Source organism: Martes martes (genome assembly GCF_963455335.1).
Source record: "Martes martes genome assembly, chromosome: 9".
NCBI lineage: Eukaryota > Metazoa > Chordata > Mammalia > Carnivora > Mustelidae > Martes > Martes martes.
Window position 1 is genome coordinate 131,822,707 of NC_137896.1, and position 20,238 is coordinate 131,842,944.

The 20,238-nt window shown below is 49.0% G+C and overlaps 2 protein-coding genes across 5 annotated transcripts in view; one reads left to right on the forward strand and one right to left on the reverse strand.

The window, feature by feature from the left end:
- Window positions 1–5,606, reverse strand: part of ATP6V1C2 (ATPase H+ transporting V1 subunit C2) — a gene marked incomplete at its 5' end in the record, with an annotated part of 50,746 nt that extends 45,140 nt beyond the window's left edge. For 3 of the 4 annotated variants that reach the window (XM_080814168.1, XM_080814164.1, XM_080814162.1), the window contains 2 exons: window positions 3,335–3,402; window positions 5,451–5,579. In XM_080814168.1, coding sequence (XP_080670294.1) covers window positions 3,335–3,402; window positions 5,451–5,579 — 197 coding nt within the window. Of the gene's footprint in view, window positions 1–3,334; window positions 3,403–5,450 lie in introns of all 4 variants that reach the window. The other variant, XM_080814166.1, reaches the window with a different exon arrangement.
- Window positions 5,607–9,700: 4,094 nt separating this feature from the next.
- NOL10 (nucleolar protein 10) overlaps window positions 9,701–20,238 on the forward strand; it is a gene marked incomplete at its 5' end in the record, with an annotated part of 25,523 nt that continues 14,985 nt past the window's right edge. The window contains 2 exons of the mRNA XM_080813700.1: window positions 9,701–9,799; window positions 17,918–18,085. Coding sequence (XP_080669826.1) covers window positions 9,701–9,799; window positions 17,918–18,085 — 267 coding nt within the window. The remainder of the gene's footprint in view (window positions 9,800–17,917; window positions 18,086–20,238) is intronic.

Below are 20,238 nucleotides of genomic sequence, written 5' to 3' on the forward strand. Positions count from 1 at the left end.
TTCTCCTGGCCAGAGGCAGTGCTGACAGGTTTGCACTGCGCTGCCTGGGCTACAGAACCGGCCAGCATTTATTTATCTAACAACACTGGAGTCCCCTTTAAAGAATCAGGGAGGGCATTTCAAAGACATGAAGCCCCTGGGTTAGTGTATCCCATTACCTCACTCCAAGCTCCAGCATTAACTCTAAGACCAAGTACCCTGGCCCCTGGAAGTAAAGAAATGCTAGAAATAAGGGGAGCTCAGATCACACCATTTCCTCCCCGCCCCCCACCGTAGGAAGGTTCTTGAGAATATCTGCCCACAAGGAAAAATAAAACAATGCACAGCAACTGCCATTCTCACCACACCTAGCCCTGGCTTTTGAAAACACCTCCATTCGTACGCGTTCTGTCTGTTTCACAATGATAGCCTAAACCTGGCCGGCGCACACATTTTTATATTATTCCTTAAACACATGCTATGCCACCAGTGCAAGCAAACTGTGCAACCGCTAGGGACGGAACAGGACACGCATCAAAACAAAGCAAAATGAGGGGCGCCTGGGTGGCTCAGTGGGTGAAGGCCTCTGCCTTCGGCTCGGGTCATGATCCCAGGGTCCTGGGATCGAGCCCCGCATCGGGCTCTCTGCTCAGCAGGGAGCCTGCTTCCTCCTCTCTCTCTGCTTGCCGCTCTGCCTACTTGTGATCTCTGTCTGTCAAATAAATAAATAAAATCTTAAAAAAAAAAAAAAACAAGGCAAAATGAAACACAAAGGAAAAAATGAAGGTGGAAATAATAATGTAGGATCACAGAATTTTAGAGCTAGAGGAGGGTTTGGGGAATAAGAAACAGGCTCTCGGACCTGCATTAGGGCAGACAACTGGTAGCAAAGAAAGATCTAGAAGGGTCTAGAAAAGTCTAGGAAGAGAAAATGCTGACTAGCTGTCATTTCTGCAATAGGCCGGGAAAGCCATCTCCTGCCTGGGGGAGTGGGCTGGCCTCCAGAGCGGCTGTCAGACCCAATTCCCCAATTCCCCGTGGAGCAGAACAGCCTAAGAAAGGAGCTGACATTCAGGGATCAGGCCACTTTTTCTTGGACGTTAATTTTTCATAGAATGTGGCCTAGGATTTGGTAACACTTGATGTAACACGATTTTACTCCCCTTCATTCTTCTGGGAAAGCACAGAGATGTTCACTATTATCCCATTTTACAGATAAGAAAGCCAAAGGTTAGTTTTCTTTTTCAAAGATGGTGCGCTGCCCAGGACCTGGTGACCAGGACTGTCTTTCTGTGGTCAGAGCAGCATCCCACAGGTAGCAAAATGTCACTAATGAAGCATTCCTTTCATGCCCAGGGAAGGGGACAGTGATCAGCAACAGAACCCAGAACACATTTCTAGCTCACAGCCCCAATCTGCAGATGAAGGATCCTCCCAGTGTGACCGCGAGGGCTCCCAGGAAATGAGTGAAAAAGGCAATTGACCCATCACATCACCACTGCCCCGAGCCGAGCATCCACAGGCCCCGCGAATCTGAAACCTATGGAGGCAGCGAGATCAACCGGTCGGTCCCGGGGCTGTGTCCTGGTCATGACCTGGCCTGCTTGGACAGCTTTCCTCATCTACCCCCCACTCTGCATTCTGTTTCAACCAAATGGGAACATTGGTTAAACACCGCATTTCTGGATGCACCAAAGCTGAGGGTTATTTTTCTTTTTAAAACACCCAAATAAACAAATGATGGCAAATCCTTGTGGTGTAACGCTAGTGGAACAGTCAACGATGAGATCCAAAAATATGAAGAGAGGGGGCGCCTGAGTGGCTCAGACGATTGAGAGAGCATCCAATTCTTGATTTCAGCTCAGGTCATGATCTCAGGATCGTGAGATTGAGCCCCATGTTGGGCTCCGCGCTGGGCACAGAGCCTGCTTAACGTTCTCTCTCTGCCTCTCTCCCCCCATTAAAAATAAAATAGATTTCTGGGTTTCCCCTCCAGCTGAAGTGGGGCCTGAACATGTGCATTTTCAGTGTGAAGTAAGTGCTGTTTCTGTCTTTGGGTGTTTGAAAGATTTCTTGGGACCTCCTCTACTGCGGCTTTTCCTGAGCATGGATCCTGCTTAGGATTCTCTCTCCCCCTCTGCCCCTACCCCGCTCATGTGAGCATTCTCGCTCTCTCTCAAATAAATAAGTATTCTTAAAAAAAAAAAAGATATGAAGAGAAAGCAAGTTATAAAATATGTATAACATGATGTCACCATTATTAATATATGCAAGCATATCTGTAGAAAAAAATTGGATTTATCTACTGCAAATACAACATAACATCGCTTGCAGTAGCATTCTCTAAATGGTGTAATTACTGGGGTTTTGTATTTTCTTTCTCATGCTTTTCTAAGATCCATCTGTATTTTCCAGTGATTATGTACCAGATTGGTAACAATTTAAAAAAAATGATTTTAAGACTTTAAACTATCCTCATACGCACACTTTTTGTGGGAGTGGGAATGGGAGTAATTCCTTGGAGAGGTGATGTGGGCATATCTGTACAACTTCGCATCCAAATAATCTTTGACCCAGCATTTCAGTGTGTAATTATCCCACTCCCGGGCGTGTACAAAGAAATAGAAAAAAGGACCATCACTGCAGCATTGTTTGGAATAGCAGAAGACAGAAAACTTAAATGTCCGTCAACAGGGAAATACTAGTAAATCAGGGCACCTCTAGTCGAGGTAATACAGCCCAAAGGAAAAATCCAGTTATGGACTGACACCAGACTATGTCTAAGATACGTGATTAGGAGAGAAAAGCAAGGTGGGGGACAGACGCTATCATTTGTTCTCAACCTGCTTTCCAGAATATACTCATATTGGTGGTACACGTACAGGCTGTCTCCAGAAGGTACCCCCAAATTGATAATAATGTTGCCACCAAAGAGGGGAAGTGGGGGAACAGGAAAGAGGAAACCAGACCAGAGGGAAACTTCTTGTCATTCGATAGCCTTCCGTCTGTCCTTCGAGTCTTTTACGATGTGCTTATATGACTACAAACACAAAACCAAACCGAGAACCTTAAAATATAAAAGCCTGGAGGGAAATGGCTCAATTATTTTTCTAAAAGGTTCAGTACCTTATGCCACATAGTGTTCTTCATTCTGAAGGTGGTCCCGAAAAAACGCTGCCTCCAGCAAAAAAAAAAAGTACTCAAGGGCCCTCAAGTGCTGCTGTCGACCCGATGCCCTTATGTGACTTTTAGGACCAGGTTTGGACAAGATGGGCTCAGCCAAAGCAAGAGCTCTGTGTCCCTTGACAACACTGTCCAGTTCTCACTTGTATGCAGTAAATAAGAAACAGTTTACCTTTCAGCAAAGGTATCGAGTTTCCCCAGCTCGTCGGAGAGGCCAACAAGGGAATCCAAGGTCCCCACCTAAAAAGATCATAAAGAAGTTAGAGGCTCACGCTTTAAGGCAGGGGAGAGTGAGGTCACTTTCAGCAACAGCAACAGCGCAGAGTTCTCTAACCTCCATCTCCCCTTAGTTATTCTTGGTCAGTGGCCGAACTGGAAAGTGGGAAGGGCTGCCGTGGGTTGGGGAATTTTTTACTTATTATTACTGTTGTTGTTATTATTATTTCTGCCAACAGGATAAACTATCCTATTTATGCCAGAGGAAGTGACACTATGTCACTGGGAGACCCCGGGTCATTTTCTTCTTAGAATGGCGGTCTGCTAGTCGTGGGATTCATCCCCATAGCTGAGGAGACGGGCCAGAAAGCAAGTTAAAGCTGCCGCCATTTCTGGGGCGCCTGGGGGGCTCAGTCAGTTAAGCATCTGCCTTTGGCTCAGGTCATGATTCTACAGTCCTGGGATGAGGCCCGCGCGGGGCTCCCTGCTCAGTAAGAAGCCAAAAAAGCCTGCTTCTCCCTCTTCCTCTGACCCCCGACCCCAGCGTGTTCTCTCTCTCTCAAATAAATAAAACTCTTAAAAAAAAAAAAAAAAGAAAGAAATTGCTGTTTCTAAAGCCTTTCTTCTTCAAGATGTCCAACCAACCCCCGTCTCTGTTCTTCTTTGCTATTACTAACGATGACCTCGGGGACGCCGAAGACCAGCTCCCCCTCCCACCTCCTCATTCATGCAAGTCCTTTCTTTTCCGTTACTCCTAACGATCCGCTTCTTAAAGTAACAATTACTAGAGTCCAGAACTGTATTTAAAGGTCTAGTCCACAGAAGCAGAAGGAAAGGCTTTGTTTTCATGTCATCAACCACCAGTCAGACATTAAAAAGCAATCAGGATGAACGCTGTGTGGCAGCTATACTTTCCTAAAAGAATACTTTTTAAAAATACTTTAAGAAAGGTAATTAGGAAGTAAGAAGGCCCGGACATCTCTAGTAAGTGGAGCTGCTTCTTTCCAAGCAACTTGACGTTAAGCATCTTTGGGGAGGGTCCTGTCTCTTCTCTTTGCTCCCTCCCGTCTGACGCGCTGCCTTACACAAGGTGCTGAGCGTTCGCCGATTCCCTAACCTTCACAGCGGGGGTCACGGACAAACAGGGCAGGTTTGAAACAGGCAGCAGCGCATGGGCTCAGACACAGGTGCTGCCCATTACCAGATCTGCGGGCCTGGTCTCCTTTCTCCGCCCTTCCTGATCTAGACCTGGGACTGGAAGATTCCAGATGATGCGTTTAAAGTGGCTGGGCCCCAACCATACTGCTCAGTAAACACCAGCACATACAGCAGCAGCCCCAATGACTACGGTGCTGACGGTGCAGCTCTTAGCACTGAGGGCAGACTGTGGTCTGAAAGAGTATATGGCAGTTGTCGAGAAGAGCTGCCCCTGGTCAGCTGGGGCCATCCCTCCGGCAGCCACAGCACATTTGCACAGGTGTCATCGAGAAACGCCTCAAGCATCTTCCTTTTGGAAACTTACAGTCTTGGGAAGCACGGCAACAATTCCACTCTTCTGAAGCAAAAGGACCGTGCACGCCTTGCTCCTCTTTCCTGTTTGTTTCATTTTAACTTTGTTCTCCACTGCAAGAGTCCTTAGAGTCTCCCGCCTCCCATCTCTTTGCGGTCACATCTCTCTGCCATCTGCCCACCGATCATTAAATTCCCTTCCTGCCTCCCCACCAGAACCAGAAGGATCCTGGAACTTCCCACGCTGCTCCAGGTCAGGAGTAGCTACCAAGGCGGGAGCTCTCCAAGCCTGCACGTTTAAACTGTACTGGCGGTCCTACCCACCACACCCAGCTCTCCCTGTTCCTTCTGTCCTGGGTCTGTAAGTCCATAGGAACCACAACCAACTTTGGGCTGTGGCATGAAGTCCCATCCAGACCACTGACTTGCCCGGTCCATCTTCAGCCCCAGGCTGAGGATCAGCATCGCTGTTTTTGCCCTGTTATGTCTCCTTGGCTTCCCAGAAGACACCCACGCACCCACCCCCAACCCATCACCTCCTTCCTCTGCTCCAGGAATTTTACCTTGAAGTCAGGAATCGAGAATTTGGTGTTATAAGACAGGTTGGACTTGGAGGTTACGGTGTTCATCCTCTCCAGAGCTTGTAAATTTTCCTGGTCGCCAGGGGCAGAAATTAACCAAAACTCCGACATGCTTCACGCCTTCTTTTATCCAGTTACTGACCAGAACCACAGCAACATACAGAGAAAACAGGAGGAGACAAGCGTCAAATATCTCTACTCCTTCGCCACTCCCTTCCGTCAGAATTAATCCTCTCCAAGATGTGTTGCTTTTACCAGTTTCCCATTCTTTCCCATACTTTGCCCCTTCGACCTTCCAAATCAGATTCTCCAGTTCCAAGGACACCATAGGCACAGAGCAACAAGCAGTTTCTTATCTCAACTCTGAAAGCCCTCAGGGCTCCATCCCTAGGGTGGTTCTGACTGGTTTTTAAGGGTTGGGGGACAGGGATGGGGAGAGGCCGATTCCCGTTCCTTGGTTTCCCCCTCTCCTCACACCATAATGCAAACGGGGGAGCGCGGGCACAGCGAGCCCCGCGTGGGGCCCTCTAAACGATTTTCCTCCTCTCCACCTTGTACTTTCCGGGATGCGGTGACGGACGGGGTTAAGGCGGGAATGAGACCAGGAGGGAATTTCACAACAGCTCGGATGAACCCCAGATCTTAACTGACCAACCTTGAGAATGGTGCTAGCTTTAAAAACACTTCAGAAAAACTCCTCTTTTTCCCAAATAAGAAGAAGGGGGGTGGGGAAGGTGGTGGGAGAACTACTGAAGTCGTTTTTCCCTAAGAACGGGTGTCCACGCTGCAGAGGTGCGTTACGCGCGGGGCCCGGCAGTTTCTGTCCAGTGTCCGCAGCTTCCAAAGGCGATTAATTCTGCTCATTCAAACGTGCACACGCCCACACCGCTCTCCCCTTGGCCCAGCGCCTCGCAAAGCGCCACCAAGGGCTACGGGGGAAAACAGGCAAAAACAGGTCAGAGACCCGTCCTGGAAGCTCTCTTGTTGCCTCCCATCTCCCTCCACGCCGAGACCCCCTTAGCCCCTCCTGACCCCGCGCACTACCAACGCAGCTCGTCTGGGTCTCGCCTGCTGATGGCCTGGCGACAAACCGGCCCCACGCGCAGAAGCGGCGGGGATGCCACCTGCCCGGCCCCGGGAGGGCGCCGCGGAGGCGCGGGTTCCCTGGTTCCCACGGAGAAAGCGCGGCCGGGGACAGCGCGCGTAGGCAGAGGCGAGCCGGGGAGCCGGGCCTGCGGGGCGGCTCGGGTGGCCCCGCGTCCCCGACCCCGCCGCGCGTCCTTACCGGGAGCCGGCGGCCGCGCGGGCGTGCGGCAGGCAGGCGCGGGGACGGAACGCTCGGCCGGCTCCCGGGAGGCAGCGGCTTCTGCGCGGCGTCCCGCCCCGGGCTTTTATCCGGAGCGGGGAGGCGGCCCCCGCCCGCCCCTCGGGTATTTGCATACGGGGCCGGGCTGTGGCCGCCGCGCGAGCCCCGGGTGCACCCGCGGCGGGGTGGGGAGGTGGGTCCCGGCGGGATTCTGAGGACCATCGGGCGGGGCTGGGGGAGTCTCCAGCGTTGCAGAGCGCACGGGACCGGGACGACCGAGAGGGGCGGGCGAGGCGAAGTCCTTGGGCCGGGGACGCCCGCCCCCCGCGGCCGCCGCCTCGCTCTCCACCCCCACCCTGCGGTGACCCGGCACGGGGGCTCGCGAATCTCTGGGCGAGAGCACTGATCTGTGGGAAGAAGCGCGACTGGTCCACCTATGTTTTTGGAATGCACCTGGGCAGAGGACCAAGCCTTCCTGTCCGTGTGGGCGTGAGCGCGCCCGGGTCGCCAGGGAAACTGCGGGTCCCACGCGCCCACCTCACCCTACCCCCCTGCGAAACGGCCCTGGCTGTAGGACGGATTTAAAAGGCAGGCTCTCTCTACCGCGGTGTGGGATCCGTCCTGTTTGATAGAAGAGGGGGAACCCCCAGAAATTAACCTGGGAATGTTAAAAAAAAAAACAAAAGCTCTGAGAATTCATTTTCTCTGGAGTAAGAGGAGGAAGCGCGAGCGTATCCTTCCCTGTGGACAATGTTTGCAGTGGTTTCTGGGAAAGATAAAAATCTCAGAATTATCTTTGGTGGGGGGTGTTGAAGAATTCCTTGAGAAATGAGATCCCCCGTACTAGATGAAACTAGTGAGACTATCAACCTACTGCCGAGAATGCTTTCAGATCTTTGGAAAGAAAGGTAAGGCGGAACTCCGGATGCTGGGATGGGAAGGCTCGGACGCAGCGCAGACGGGAGGCTTGTAAAGGTCACAACATGTCACACCGCAATCCTGTTGTGGGTTCGGAGTTAGCAGTTTGGAACTCCCAGCACCTGCACGGTGCCTCATCGTTATTGGGACACTCGGGTGCATTAGTCAGTCCTTGCAACATCTTCCTGAGGGAGGACACCTGAAACCAAGAGATGAGGAAACTCTGTGTGTACAGGGAGGTAAAAATGGTAATTCCAGAGAAGGAGTGGCCGGCTTGGACCTTTCAACCCAGGGTCTCCAATCTTGTACTTGACCCAATAATGTCATTTCTTTCCAGCTAGGCAAAACGGAACTGTAGAGCTGGGCACAAACTCAATTACAAACGAGGGTAGGGATACCCCCAGAAGTTACACGAATTGCTGGGTGTCATGTCACTGGTGAATGACGTGGGATCCAAGGGTCCTTTGTCCTGCTCCCAACCAGCCTGCGGGAGAATGCGTGCTTTCCATTTCAGACAACGTTTTTCTTCAATATTCCGAGCCATCACCCTGGCTTCTCAGACGTTGGGCAACACATTTAGAAGTGTCCCCAACTTTGCTGATGGCACCATTCTTTCTATGAATATGGCTTCCTCTAACAAGCTTGTTTCATGAAATAAAAGAAGAGTTCGACACAAAATAACATCTGGCCATCCGATTAAGAAGTTATTGAGGACCTGCACTGTTCCTTGTCTTACTTAAAATCTTGCCACTCCGAATCTAAAATCTTTCTGATTATTGTACATCGTGAGCTTCTTGTTACCTGTTGGGATGTGTGATCGTTGGTGGCTACTGCTCTAGAGGTACCTTGGCTGTTTTCAACTAACGTTTTCCAGCTTAGAAAGGTAATTCTATGCTGCCTATAGAGAATTTGGAAAACACAGGAAAGTGTAAAGGAGAAAGTCAAAAAATCACCTGTATTTCCACAGTCTGAAAATAACCACTGCTGACATCTCTCTTTGTTACTTTTTAATGCATATTCATATATATACAGACATAGATTTGGGGGCAGGACTGAGATTAGAAACTATTCATAAGGTTTGGCATCCTTCTGTTGCCTGTTTTTTCAAGATCAATAAATTATCAAGCCTATCTTATCAGTGAAGGATAATCCGGTGTCATCAGCAATTTCCTGCAGCTCAGAACTGGAATCAGATACATTTGATTTCAAAGGCAAATAAAGAGATCTTGTTGGACAACTTACATCTTAAAGAAAAGGGGAAAAAAAAAAAAACAGAGAGAGGGAGGGAGATGAAAACAGTACTGTCTTGCCCCGAGGGTCTTTCGATTTGCAGTGTTCAAAGGCAACATCTGTACTCATCAGTTTGGAACGGGCTTGTGTTCTTCTTTCAAGTTTCCCTATAATCAATCAGCCTTTAACACAGAGAAATGAGAAATCCACCAAAAGTCATGGATCCTCGTCCGTTGGTAGATCTGGAGAATACAAAACATCATTCCCACCCTGTAAGGGAAGTGGCTCCTTTTCATATACCAGCCCGAAGCAGCATTTAACAACCCAGGTTCAGTTCCTCCAACTGTCCCCGTCCAGCCAACGTCTGAAATCTACACCTAAATGACCAGAAGTTTCCGTGCCCTGACCACTGCTTCGAAAATACCCGCAGATTATAGAAAGTGCTTCATAGACACCACCCGGGTTATAAAGAATACGATCTCTTCCTGGGACTAAAGGTGAGGGAGGAAATGCTATCGGCCTGGAATCATCTGCAGCTTACTATGAATTTGGCTTTGACCGCAGAGTCCAGAAAGGTTTCTGCAGTTGGCACTGGTTATGTACGGAGCCAGCTGGAGTCTGTGCAAGACGGAACAGTCCCGTCAAGTTTGGGAACCAGAAGGACCAGGCTGGCCTACTTGGTCTGCTGTTCTCTGGCCTCTCCCAGATAGTGCCCTTTGAATCTCTTTGTTACTTCGTGGAAGAAACCCTCAGAGGATGCACCTTACAATTAGCACAGATGCAGAGTTCCACCTGCCAGTGGCTCAAGCGCGTTTTTCAAGGCTTTTCCGAGAAGAACCCCGGGAAGTTTCTCTATCAGGACAGCTCTCCGGGGGAGGTAAGTGTAAGTGGCGTTGTCTGCGGAGTCAGCAGGTTGTTGGAGAAACAGAGTAGGCTTTGGTCTCGGGCGATTGGCTGAGCTGCTTCGCCTTGCTGAGCCCCGGGTTTCCCGTCTGAAAACGGGGACGATCAAGCCCATCTTCCAGGCTTGTCCTGCAGGTGAGAGAGAATAGCGTTGGGGGCATCCAAGACAGTGCTTGGACGCTGCGGCCTGCTCGTGAGTGCTCCCCTCACTTCCTGCTCCCGCTCCTCTCTTGGATGCGCTGTAGGGTTTTATCCCCCAACCGTGCGCCGTTGTAATAATGCCGTCGTGATACCCAGCATCTTTCTCCATGGGTCCGAAGTCCTTTGATCTACGTTTTCCCATTCAGCCAATACCCTTGTGCTTTAAGAACAACCATCGCGATGGCTTCCCCTCTTTGGTTGGACAAACCAAGGCCGTGAATTCTCATGATTTATTTGATCAAGTGTAGAGTTAAGGAGAATGCTCATTGAAGGAGTGATTGTTGGGTTTTTTTTTCAGTATCCGCAAGGCAGTGGGGCGGGGTGGGGGACGCAAAAATAAATCCATTTTCAATCTAGTGATAGAGGAAAGCGAGTGTGGTCAACAGAATTTTAAGTTGTCCTAGCTCACTAAGGTATGAACACAGACCCCGGAGCAGGACGCGAGATGCATAAAATGAGGTGGAAATGATCCAGAATGCCCTGGTCCTTGTTTCACAGATGAAGAAGCAGCCCGAGGAGATTAAGTGATCGAATCCGGAGCGCGGTTAATGGTAGACCTGGAACTTGAACTTCATTCTTCTACCTCTGAGTGCATATTGCTCAACCAGATCTAAGCTCCTCTCCACTGCCCTGTCCAAAGAACGAGTTACTAGCCCTCCGTCCGTGACTCCCTTCCTGGCTCTTCCACTCCTTCACCGAGTGAACTTGGACAAGTGACTTGACTTTGGGGGGCTCTAAAACAGGATGTAAAACGTACCTGTCTTCTATGGTTTTTCTGGGGATTCCTTGATACGGCACAGTGACCCGCCCCTATTAAGTACCTGGTCCAGGTGCGCTCTGACCATTAGCTTCCTTGGGTCCTCTTTGCTTCTTTTCCTTCCTTTGTCTCTCTGTTCCAGGTGCCTTTTTCCCCTCAGAGGGTTCTTTTGGAAGACACTGATTCCGCCCTGTTGTAAACACGGGGCGGGGGGGGGGCTCATTTGTCACTCGTGCATTCAGTCACTTCAAACACGTCTTTGATGTACTTAGCCTTGGACACAGGAGAGCACAGCAAGTGCCTCGGGGAGAAGCTGCAGAGAAGAGCCACACAGGGCTTTGGGTTCTGGCTTTGGAACGAAGAGGATCTGACCTCCTGTCCCATTTCTGGCATTTATGAACTTGACCTCCTGTCCCATTTCTGGCGTTTATTAACTTGCCACATACCCAAACTCCTTGGACTCCACTTTCCTCGCCTAGAAAATGGGGACTTCGAGGTCTACTTAGAGAGTTACGATAAAAATGGAAAGAGAGGGGCACTTCGGTGGCTCAGTCAGTTGGGCATCTGCCTTCAGCTCAGGTTGTGATCCCAGGGTCCTGAGATCGAGTCCCATATTGGGCTCCCTGCTTAGCTGGGAGTCTGCTTTTCCCTCTCCATCTGCTTCTCCTCCCAGCTCATGCTCTCTTTCTGTCTCTGTCTCTGTCTCTGTCTCTCTCTCTCTCTCAAATAAATAAAATCTTTAAAAAAAAATGGAAAGAGAGGATGTGTGCAAATATCCCAATATGCCCAGCCCCAGTGTGCTTGTGTTTATACTCTAGATCAGAGGTTTCTGCCCGACTCACTGTCACGTTCTTGGTGTTGAGTACCTGCTCAGGGAATGTTTTTTTGGATCACCTAAAGCAAGGAGCTTAAATGCTGAGACTGCTTGGAGAATCAGGGGAAGCCAAGTGAGAATTTTTTTTGCTCTTCTTAAATCGACTCTGTTTTAGAAATTTTACACGGTTTGACAAGGTCACGAAGACCTCTGTGTGTGAATAGTGGCTCTGTATGTTAAACATCGGCAACATCCACAGTCATTTAATTATACTTATGAGACTGAAAATTAGAGACACCATACATGACCAACAAAGGGGAGTTGGACAAACTAATGATGGCATAATCATGCTGCCATTGAAAATGTTTTAGAGGAGGGATGCCTGGGTGGCTCAGTTATTGAAGCACCTGCCTTCAGCTCAGGGCATGATCCCAGAATCCTGGGATCAAGTCCCACGTGGGGGCTCCTTGCTCAGAGGGGAGCCTGCTTCTCCCTCTGCCTGCCACTCCCCCTGCTTGTGCTCTCTCTCTCTCTCTGAGACAAATAAATAAAATCTTAAAAAAAAAAAGAAAGAAAAAGTTTTAGAGGAATATTAAGTGACATCGTTAAGATTCCAGCTGTGTAAGAAATAATATGTAAATGTAACAATACAATACATGTGTCTATATCCATTTTAAAAGGATATAAATCAAGATGTTATTGCTGGAAAGTAGGATGATAGGTGTGTCTTTTCCTTTGTTTGATCTTTGTATTTTCAACTTTTTAAAATAATAAACAAGTTTTTTTTTTTAAAAGATTGTATTTATCTATTTAGAGAGAGACAGAGAGACAGCACGTGTGTGCAGGCACGTGTGGGGAGGGGCAGAGGGAATCTCAAGCAGATTCCCTGCTGATCGCGGGGCCCGACGCAGGGCTGGATCTCACGACCCTGAGATCAGGACCTGAGTCAAAATCAAGAATCAGATGCCTAAGTGACTGAGCCCCCCAGGTGCCCCATAATAATTCATTCTTAAACTCAAGAAAAATGCTGAGAAATAGTAAAATCAACAGCCATCTAGACCACCAGATGGCAGCCACTAAAATGCGATAATGCCCGACACATTCCGCCTCCTGTTCCAAGCTCTGAAATCTACCATCTTCCACTCGTCCTGCTCTACCCAACCCTTAACCTCAAATAGTCAAGGAGAGACGGAGAAATGGGAGAAATGGGTAGTTCCAGAGCTGGTATAGAGGGCGGGTAAAGAGACATAATGTCTTCAAATTACTCTTGAACTGTTCAAAATAATATATATTACGTAGATAGATAGATGTATCTCTCACTTTTTACATGTGGTCTCACCCTATGTCTATATCTATGGAAATTCCTTGTGCTATTCTCGTTACTTTTCTGTCATTTTGAAATTATATTAAAATAAATAGAAAATCTCCCTTCCCAGGCCTGCAGGAAGTGGAAGTGAAGAGAGAGGTCCCGTTCCCCACCTCCGCTCACAGCCTGGCCCCACTCCGGGCCTTGAGGGCCGAAATACCTCTATCCCCGTTCACTCAGTCACCACAGGAAACCATAGCAGTCCCCAGGTCACTGTTCCCCTCTCACCCCTTCTTCTGTCCATCCTCCTATCCCTCCTCAAGCCGTCAGCCCCTGTACCCATGCCCTCTGCAACTCCCAACCCTCAGGGTTGGCAAACGCCTGGTGTTCCGACTTCTTTCACTCTCCCTCTCCTTTTTGTGCTGACCTCAACCTGGCTTTCCCTAGGCCGCCATTTTCCTCACAGCTCTCCCTCCAGTGGAGGCTGCTTTCCCCCCCCACACCTACTAGCCCTGGGTCTCCAGTGGGAAGTACCCTCCTTGCTCCTTCTGGCCGCCTCCAGGTTCTTCTTCCTCCAACCCCCTAACACCTCTCCCCAGATTTGAATCTCTGCCGTCTCGTCCGGTGGAACTCCGCCGCGTCCAGTGGAAAGGAAACCTTTTCCAACTGTGCTGCCTTCCCTATGTGGCAGCCACTGGCCTTGTGTCTATTGGGCACTTGTGGCTAGTGACCCTAAGGCGTGGAATTTTACATATTATTTAATTTGTATTAATTTAAATTTGACTAGTCACACGTGGAGGGTGGCCACCATATTGGACAGCACAGCTGAGACATACCATCTGCTTCCGTTTAGTATGGTGCTCCACAGACCCCCAAAGCTCAAAGAGTTTAGTTCGCCGCACATCCTTTCTCTTAACACTTGGTGATGGCACCGTATACTGAAATGATCCCGGCCATACCTTGGTCTCTTACTTCTTTGGACCGTTCTCCTTCAGTGATGGCGTCCATCTGCCTTTTACTCCTGCGGTCCTGGCCTTCAATATTACCACTGACGGGGACCCCTCACTGGTCTCAGTACCCTGAGTCTGCTCTCTGACTACCGCCACACCCAAAAATAAAGGGCCTGATCTTCCCCTATTGCCCAGAAAGAACGAGATCTTCCCTGCCTCCCTTTCCTTTTAGTAGAGCATTTTCTGGAGAAAAGTATGTTTGTAAACCCTACCTGTATCCTTTTGACATGTCTATAAATCTTTTTAAAACCACAGAAGCCTCTGGCCGACATCACAACCCAGAGAGGTCTTCCTTAAGGCTCCACGAGCCACCTCTTTGAAATGCAAACATCAAGGACCAAACCTCCCTGTTACTGCTTGTCGTAGAAATATGAAAAGTTTTCTTTTTTTCTTTGGATAAAGGCAGTTAGCCAACACAGATGGCTACCTCAGTAACCAGGGGTGGATTATTTTCCCCCCAACAACACCCCCTTATTTTCCTAGTACCCTCCCTGTGCATCCCTCTGGGACCCAAATCCATCGGTCTCATCATTGTCCATCACCCTGCCATGGCCTCACTTCCCTCCTTAAACTTTACGATCCACACTCTATCTACCGTTTTGCCCGCCCTTTCAGCTCTCTTGGCCCTTATTTGCTTTGCTTTCCTTGATGGCCAGAAAAATCCAGCCCTGGGAAAATCCACCTGTCGGCCTGCGCTGTGCCTGCGTCACGCAGCTTTGTGCAGTCGGAGGAAACACAGGACCACGCTGACGGTCTTGAAGGAAACAGAGAATGTCTCAGGCTGAGATGGGCCACTGGTGATACACGTCAAGTGAAACTGTAGGGAGGAAAATTCTCCTCCACCCTGGTTCAATCTCCAGCTGGACCCAAGAATCAGACGGGCATAAAACAGATTAATGGGAGAAAAGCACAGAAATGTTATTAAATGTTTACATGGGAGCCTTCACAAGACAGTAAGACTGGAAGACCAGAGCAGAGCAGGAAGCTTTTATTCTTTTAGGCGTAGAATAATCAATTTGTGAGTTGATCAGACAAAGAGGTTTGGACTAGGTGTAGGAGGTAGAGAAGTAACTAGGAAAGTAAAGGTCAGTATAAGTAGGCTTGTTTGTACAGATTTCTTGGCTGCACACTCCCCTCCAGTTTCCCTTGGCACTCATGACCAGGACCCTACATCGCGCCTTTGATACAGTCTAGTAATGTCCTCTATTTCCCTGTTCGATTTTATCTCCCACCCTTCCGGACAACTATTTCAAATTCTCCTCTCCCCTTGTATGTTCAATTTCTCTTCTCCCAGCTTTGTCTTCAGCAGAGAACTTCGGTAATTCTCTGAGAAAAGGAAAACAATCAAAAGAGAACCCCCAACACCATCTACAAAGATTAAGTCATAACGGATCACAGACCTCAATGAACGAGCGGAAGCTATAAAGTCCTTAGACGAAAGTAGAGCAGTCAATCTTTGCGATCTTGGGCTAAGGAAAACTTTCTTAGGTATGACACCAAGATCACGAATAGCAAAAGAAAAAGAAATTGAGTAAATAAAAACAAAAATAAAAAATAAATAACTTCCAGGGCGCCTGGGTGGCTCAGTGGGTTAAAGCCTCTGCCTTCGGCTCAGGTCATGATCCCAGGGTCCTGGGATCGAGCCCCGAATCGGGCTGTCTGCTCAGCAGGGAGCCTGCTTCCTCCTCTCTCTCTGCCTGCCTCTCTGCTTACTTGTGATCTCTGTCTGTCAAATAAATAAATAAAGTCTTTAAAAAATAAGTTAAATAAACAAATAAATAACTTCCGTGCTTCAAAAAGGCTTCATTAGAAAATGGAAAGACAACCCACAAGAAGGGCAGAAAATCTTTGCAAATCGTATGTCTGATGAGAAACTTATAACTAGAATTTATAAAGAACCTTATGAGCTCAATAATAGAAAGACAACTCAGTTAAAAATGGACAATGGATCTGAATAGACAGTCTCCAAAGATGATATATAGAAGGCCAGTAAGCATATGAAAATGCGCTCAGTATCAACCGTCTTTAAAGAAATTTTAAAAAACACTATGAGACACGACTTCATACATACTGAGATGGCTATTATTTTACTTTATTTTTATTTTTTTTTTTTTTAAGATTTTATTTATTTATTTATTTGACAGACAGAGATCACAAGTAGACAGAGAGGCAGGCGGGGGCGGGGTGGGGAAGCAGGCTCCCCACTGAGCAGAGAGCCCGATGTGGGGCTCGATCCCAGGACCCTGGGATCATGACCTGAGCCGAAGACAGAGGCTTTAACCCACTGAGCCACCCAGGCTCCCCAGAGATGGTTATTATTTTTAAAAAAGGAAGGAAGGGGAAGGGAAGTGTTGACAAAGACATGGGTGGGTTGGAGCCCTCATACACGGCTGGCAGGAATATAAAATGGTGCAGCCCGTTTGGAAAACAATTCAGCAATTCCTTAAATGTTATCCAGTGACCGGATGGCTCAGCAATTCCACTCCCAGGTACACACCAAAGAAATGAAAACAATGTCCACACGAAAACTTGGACTCATGTGTTAATAACAGTATTATTCACAATAGCCAAAGACTGGAAACCACCCAAATGTTCATTGGCCAGTGAAGAGGTAAAGAACCCGTGATATGGCCATCCGGGGGACTATTACTCGGCAATGACAAGGAATGGGGTGTTGACGCAGGCTTTGCCGTGGACGATCCTTGCAAACATGATGCTAGGTGAAGGGGCGAGGTGACGGGCTCGTCACAAAAGACCGTGTATTGGAAGATTCCTTTATATAAAATATCTAGAATAGTCCAGTCACTGAGACAGAAAGTAGATGAGTAGTTGCTTAGAGTTGGAGGAGGGGAGGGGAGGAGTGGGGAGGGGTGGAGAGGGAAGGGTTTGGGGAAAAATGGAATGTGACTCTTCATGGATGTAGAGTTTCTTTCCGGGGTCGCAAAAAGGTAAACCAGTTGTGGTGATGAAAGCACAATCTATGAACATACTGAAAAGCATACGGAGTGTGAATTACATTTCAATAAAGCTCCTTAAAAAAGGAAAGCACCTACCTGCAAATACCACGTACTTTAAAAAGGTCGCCTAAAAACAAACAAGCCCGCTCAAGCATGACCCGCCTGTGACACCCTTCCAGGTCCTTGTTTGGATTTCTCCACCTCCTGGCTTCTCCCATCCCTCTCTGCACGGCTTGCAGTGTGTGAGGCTGTGGTCCTTGCTCTTGGTGACCCATCGTGTCCCCACGACTGGGCTGGGAGCCAGCGGAGGCCGCAAATCACACCTCATTCTTCCCTGTGTCGCCAACACCCCGCAAAGCGCCTGGAACAAAGCAGGTTGCAGGGAAATGTTGGTTTGATAAGGGGATTCTCATAATTATCTTGAAAAATATTACATTTAATAAGGATACCAATCCGATATTTGATTATTCAATAAACATATACCATGCATTGCTGTGAATAATGTATCCTTGATTCATAAATTGTGGATAAACCTTGTCGAAGCTGTGAGCATAAGCCCCACGCTGCTTCCAGTAACTTCAGAGGTCAGAAATGCCAGTCTCTTAACACTTGACCTCTACCATGACCTCAGCCCTGCACGGCCAGCATTTTTGGGGAGCAAGCCACTGTGTAGGTGGTTGGAGTGGCAAGCTTTGCCCGGAACACCGCTGTGGTCAACTCTGGGGATGACCCACGTCCTCTTGGTCTGAACCATCTCTGTGCCCCTGGTGCCCGCTGTACGGCAGTCGGCTGAACCTGTGCACAAAGCGAAGTCCACACCGACTTACAAAGCGGGGCTTTCGAGGTGTTAGTAAAACCAGGGGTGAGATCTCCAGGCAGAGTCCTTACGGTCCAGCTGGGTACGAGCCTGAGCCTTGTGTCCTGTGTCCATGGGTTTGAAGAGGCCCTTGGGGCCCTCGCTTTCTTTGACTAGCCCGTCCTACCCTGCAAACTTCCTGGTCATCCCTACTTCCCCCTGCCCTGCTCTCCTCTCTCTGTTCTTCCCAGAGGACTCTGTGTCTTCCTTCTAGTCCTGAAGCCTTGGGGAGCCTGGGAACCATCTTCCAGGGCAAGACGCCCAGCTGCGTGTCAGCCTTCCTCTGCCTCCTACCGGGACCCTCCCATGAGGACACCTTTGGGGAGACCCGTGCTGCTGCCCCAGATGCCTCCAAGAGGGTGACTGGGGAGAAGCCCCTCCCCCCGAGGCTCCTGACATCCGGCTGGCCACCACCTTCAGCCGCTCCTAGGAAGGGAGGAGAGAAAGGAGAGACATGTGTCCGTGATGGTAGGTCCCCAGAGACCGCAAGACCCATCAGGGAAAGACCCGAGGCTGGCTGCTTGGCTGCTGGGTGAAGCTAATCAGCAGCACTTCCTGAATGAATGAATGAATGAATGGATGGATGGATGAATGAAGGAATGAAACGTGGTGAGTGACGCAAATGTCATCATCTGGTCCTTCCTCAGTGAAAATTTCTCTCCAGCCGAAGACGGCATGGCTTCAGTGTCCCCACGGACAACGTCCAGCGCTTGCCTCTACGGTCCCCAGATCCTCCACTCCGAGAAGCTTCCCTTTTTGTGTTTCGGCTTCGCTCCTGTGGCCACTCCCTGCGCCTCCTCATCACCTGAAACCGCTGCACCTCTGAGAGCTCAGCTGTCCCTAGTCCCCGAGCACAGCCTGCTGTCCTCCCTGCCCGCCATCTAACTCCCACCGCAGGGCACACAGCACACGCACACACGTGCCCACATGCACACACTTGTCCATGCACACATGAGCTCACATGCACACAGCACACACACGCATGTGCATGCACACATGTGCACGTGCACACACACACGCACACGCCTGCCACCTCGTGTTCCGTCACCTCCTCCTGGTCTCGCTTCTTTCCCTGCCGGGACTGACTGTCTGTACGTCCGCCTCAGTTGCGCACTTGTTCTCTGCTGCTCCTTACGCATACGAGACACCAGTCCTTTGCGGTATACGTGTGGCAAGCATTTTCTCCCGGCTTGTGTTTTGCTTATTCATTTTAACCATGTTTCCTGATGATCAGAAGTTTCTAATTTTGATGACCTCTAACTCGTCAGCTCTACTTACATGATCACAGCTCTTTCTGCGTGTGCGGCCCACGAAGACCCTACCTATCCCCCAAGTCACAAGATATTCTCCTGTGTTGCCTTTTTAACATCTTAATGGTCTAATGTTGATGTTTAGATCTATGACCCAGTTTGAATTCATATTTTTCTGTAGGGTGCAGAGTAGGACTCAAAGTTTATTTTTCCCCATCTGGAGATCCAGCTGCCCCAACGCCTTTGTTGAAAAGAATTTCCTCTCCTCACTGGATTGCTTAGGTGCCATTGTTGGAAATCAGATGGTTACATAAATCAGGGTTTACTAGTGGGCCTTCTATTCTCTTCTAAGATCTGTTTGCTGATTCTTACTCTAGAAGCTGTCTTGATTACCATTGCTTTATGGTATGTCTTGGAATCGGTAGTGCAGGTCCTCTAACTTTTTTTTTTCCCCAAAAGTGTTTTGGAAAAAAAAAACAAAAACCACCTTTGTATTTCTACACATTTTCACCTTGTCAATTTCTACCAAAAAAAAAAAGCCCACTGGGATTTTGATTAGGATTGCCTTGAATCTATAGATTAATGTAATGAGAGCAGACATCTTAACAATAAATCTCATCTTGAATTATTTATCTCTCACACCCCTCCCCAGTCTGCTCTTACACGATGTGCTGGGAGGCACCCTGAATTCGGCCCTCGCCCTCGGCCTTGACAACAATCACCGAGGCCTGTTGATTCTTCTCCCTGAACATTTGCTGGATCCGTTCTTACCTCTCCGGACTGCTTTGCAGAATGCGGGCTTTCCTCCTCACTCAGAGAATGGCAGTCACTGTTCACTTGATTGCACTCTGCAAAGCTAGCTGGCACAGCAGCCTCAGAGAATCTTTTGAAGATCTGGCCGTGGATCTCTGGCTCGAAGCTCATTAGCCCCAGGGTGAAGTCCCAGCTGCCTTAGCTTGAAATGCACCATGTTCCTGAACTGCCTCCTTCCCAGCTTTTCAGCAGCATTTCCTGATCTCCCCTGTACCTTCCTCTTTCTGAAAGCCTCCCCATCCCCCAAATGAGTTAGGGGACCCTCCTTGATGTGCCCATTATGCCCTGTACATAAGAAAAGGTATCTAGGGGTGCCTGGGTGGCTCAGCGGGTCAAGCCTCTGCCTTCGGCTCAGGTCATGATCTCAGGGTCCTGGGATCGAGCCCTGCATCAGGCTCTTTGCTCAGCCGGTGCCTGTTTCCCCCCCCCCCCCCACCCTCAGCCTGCCT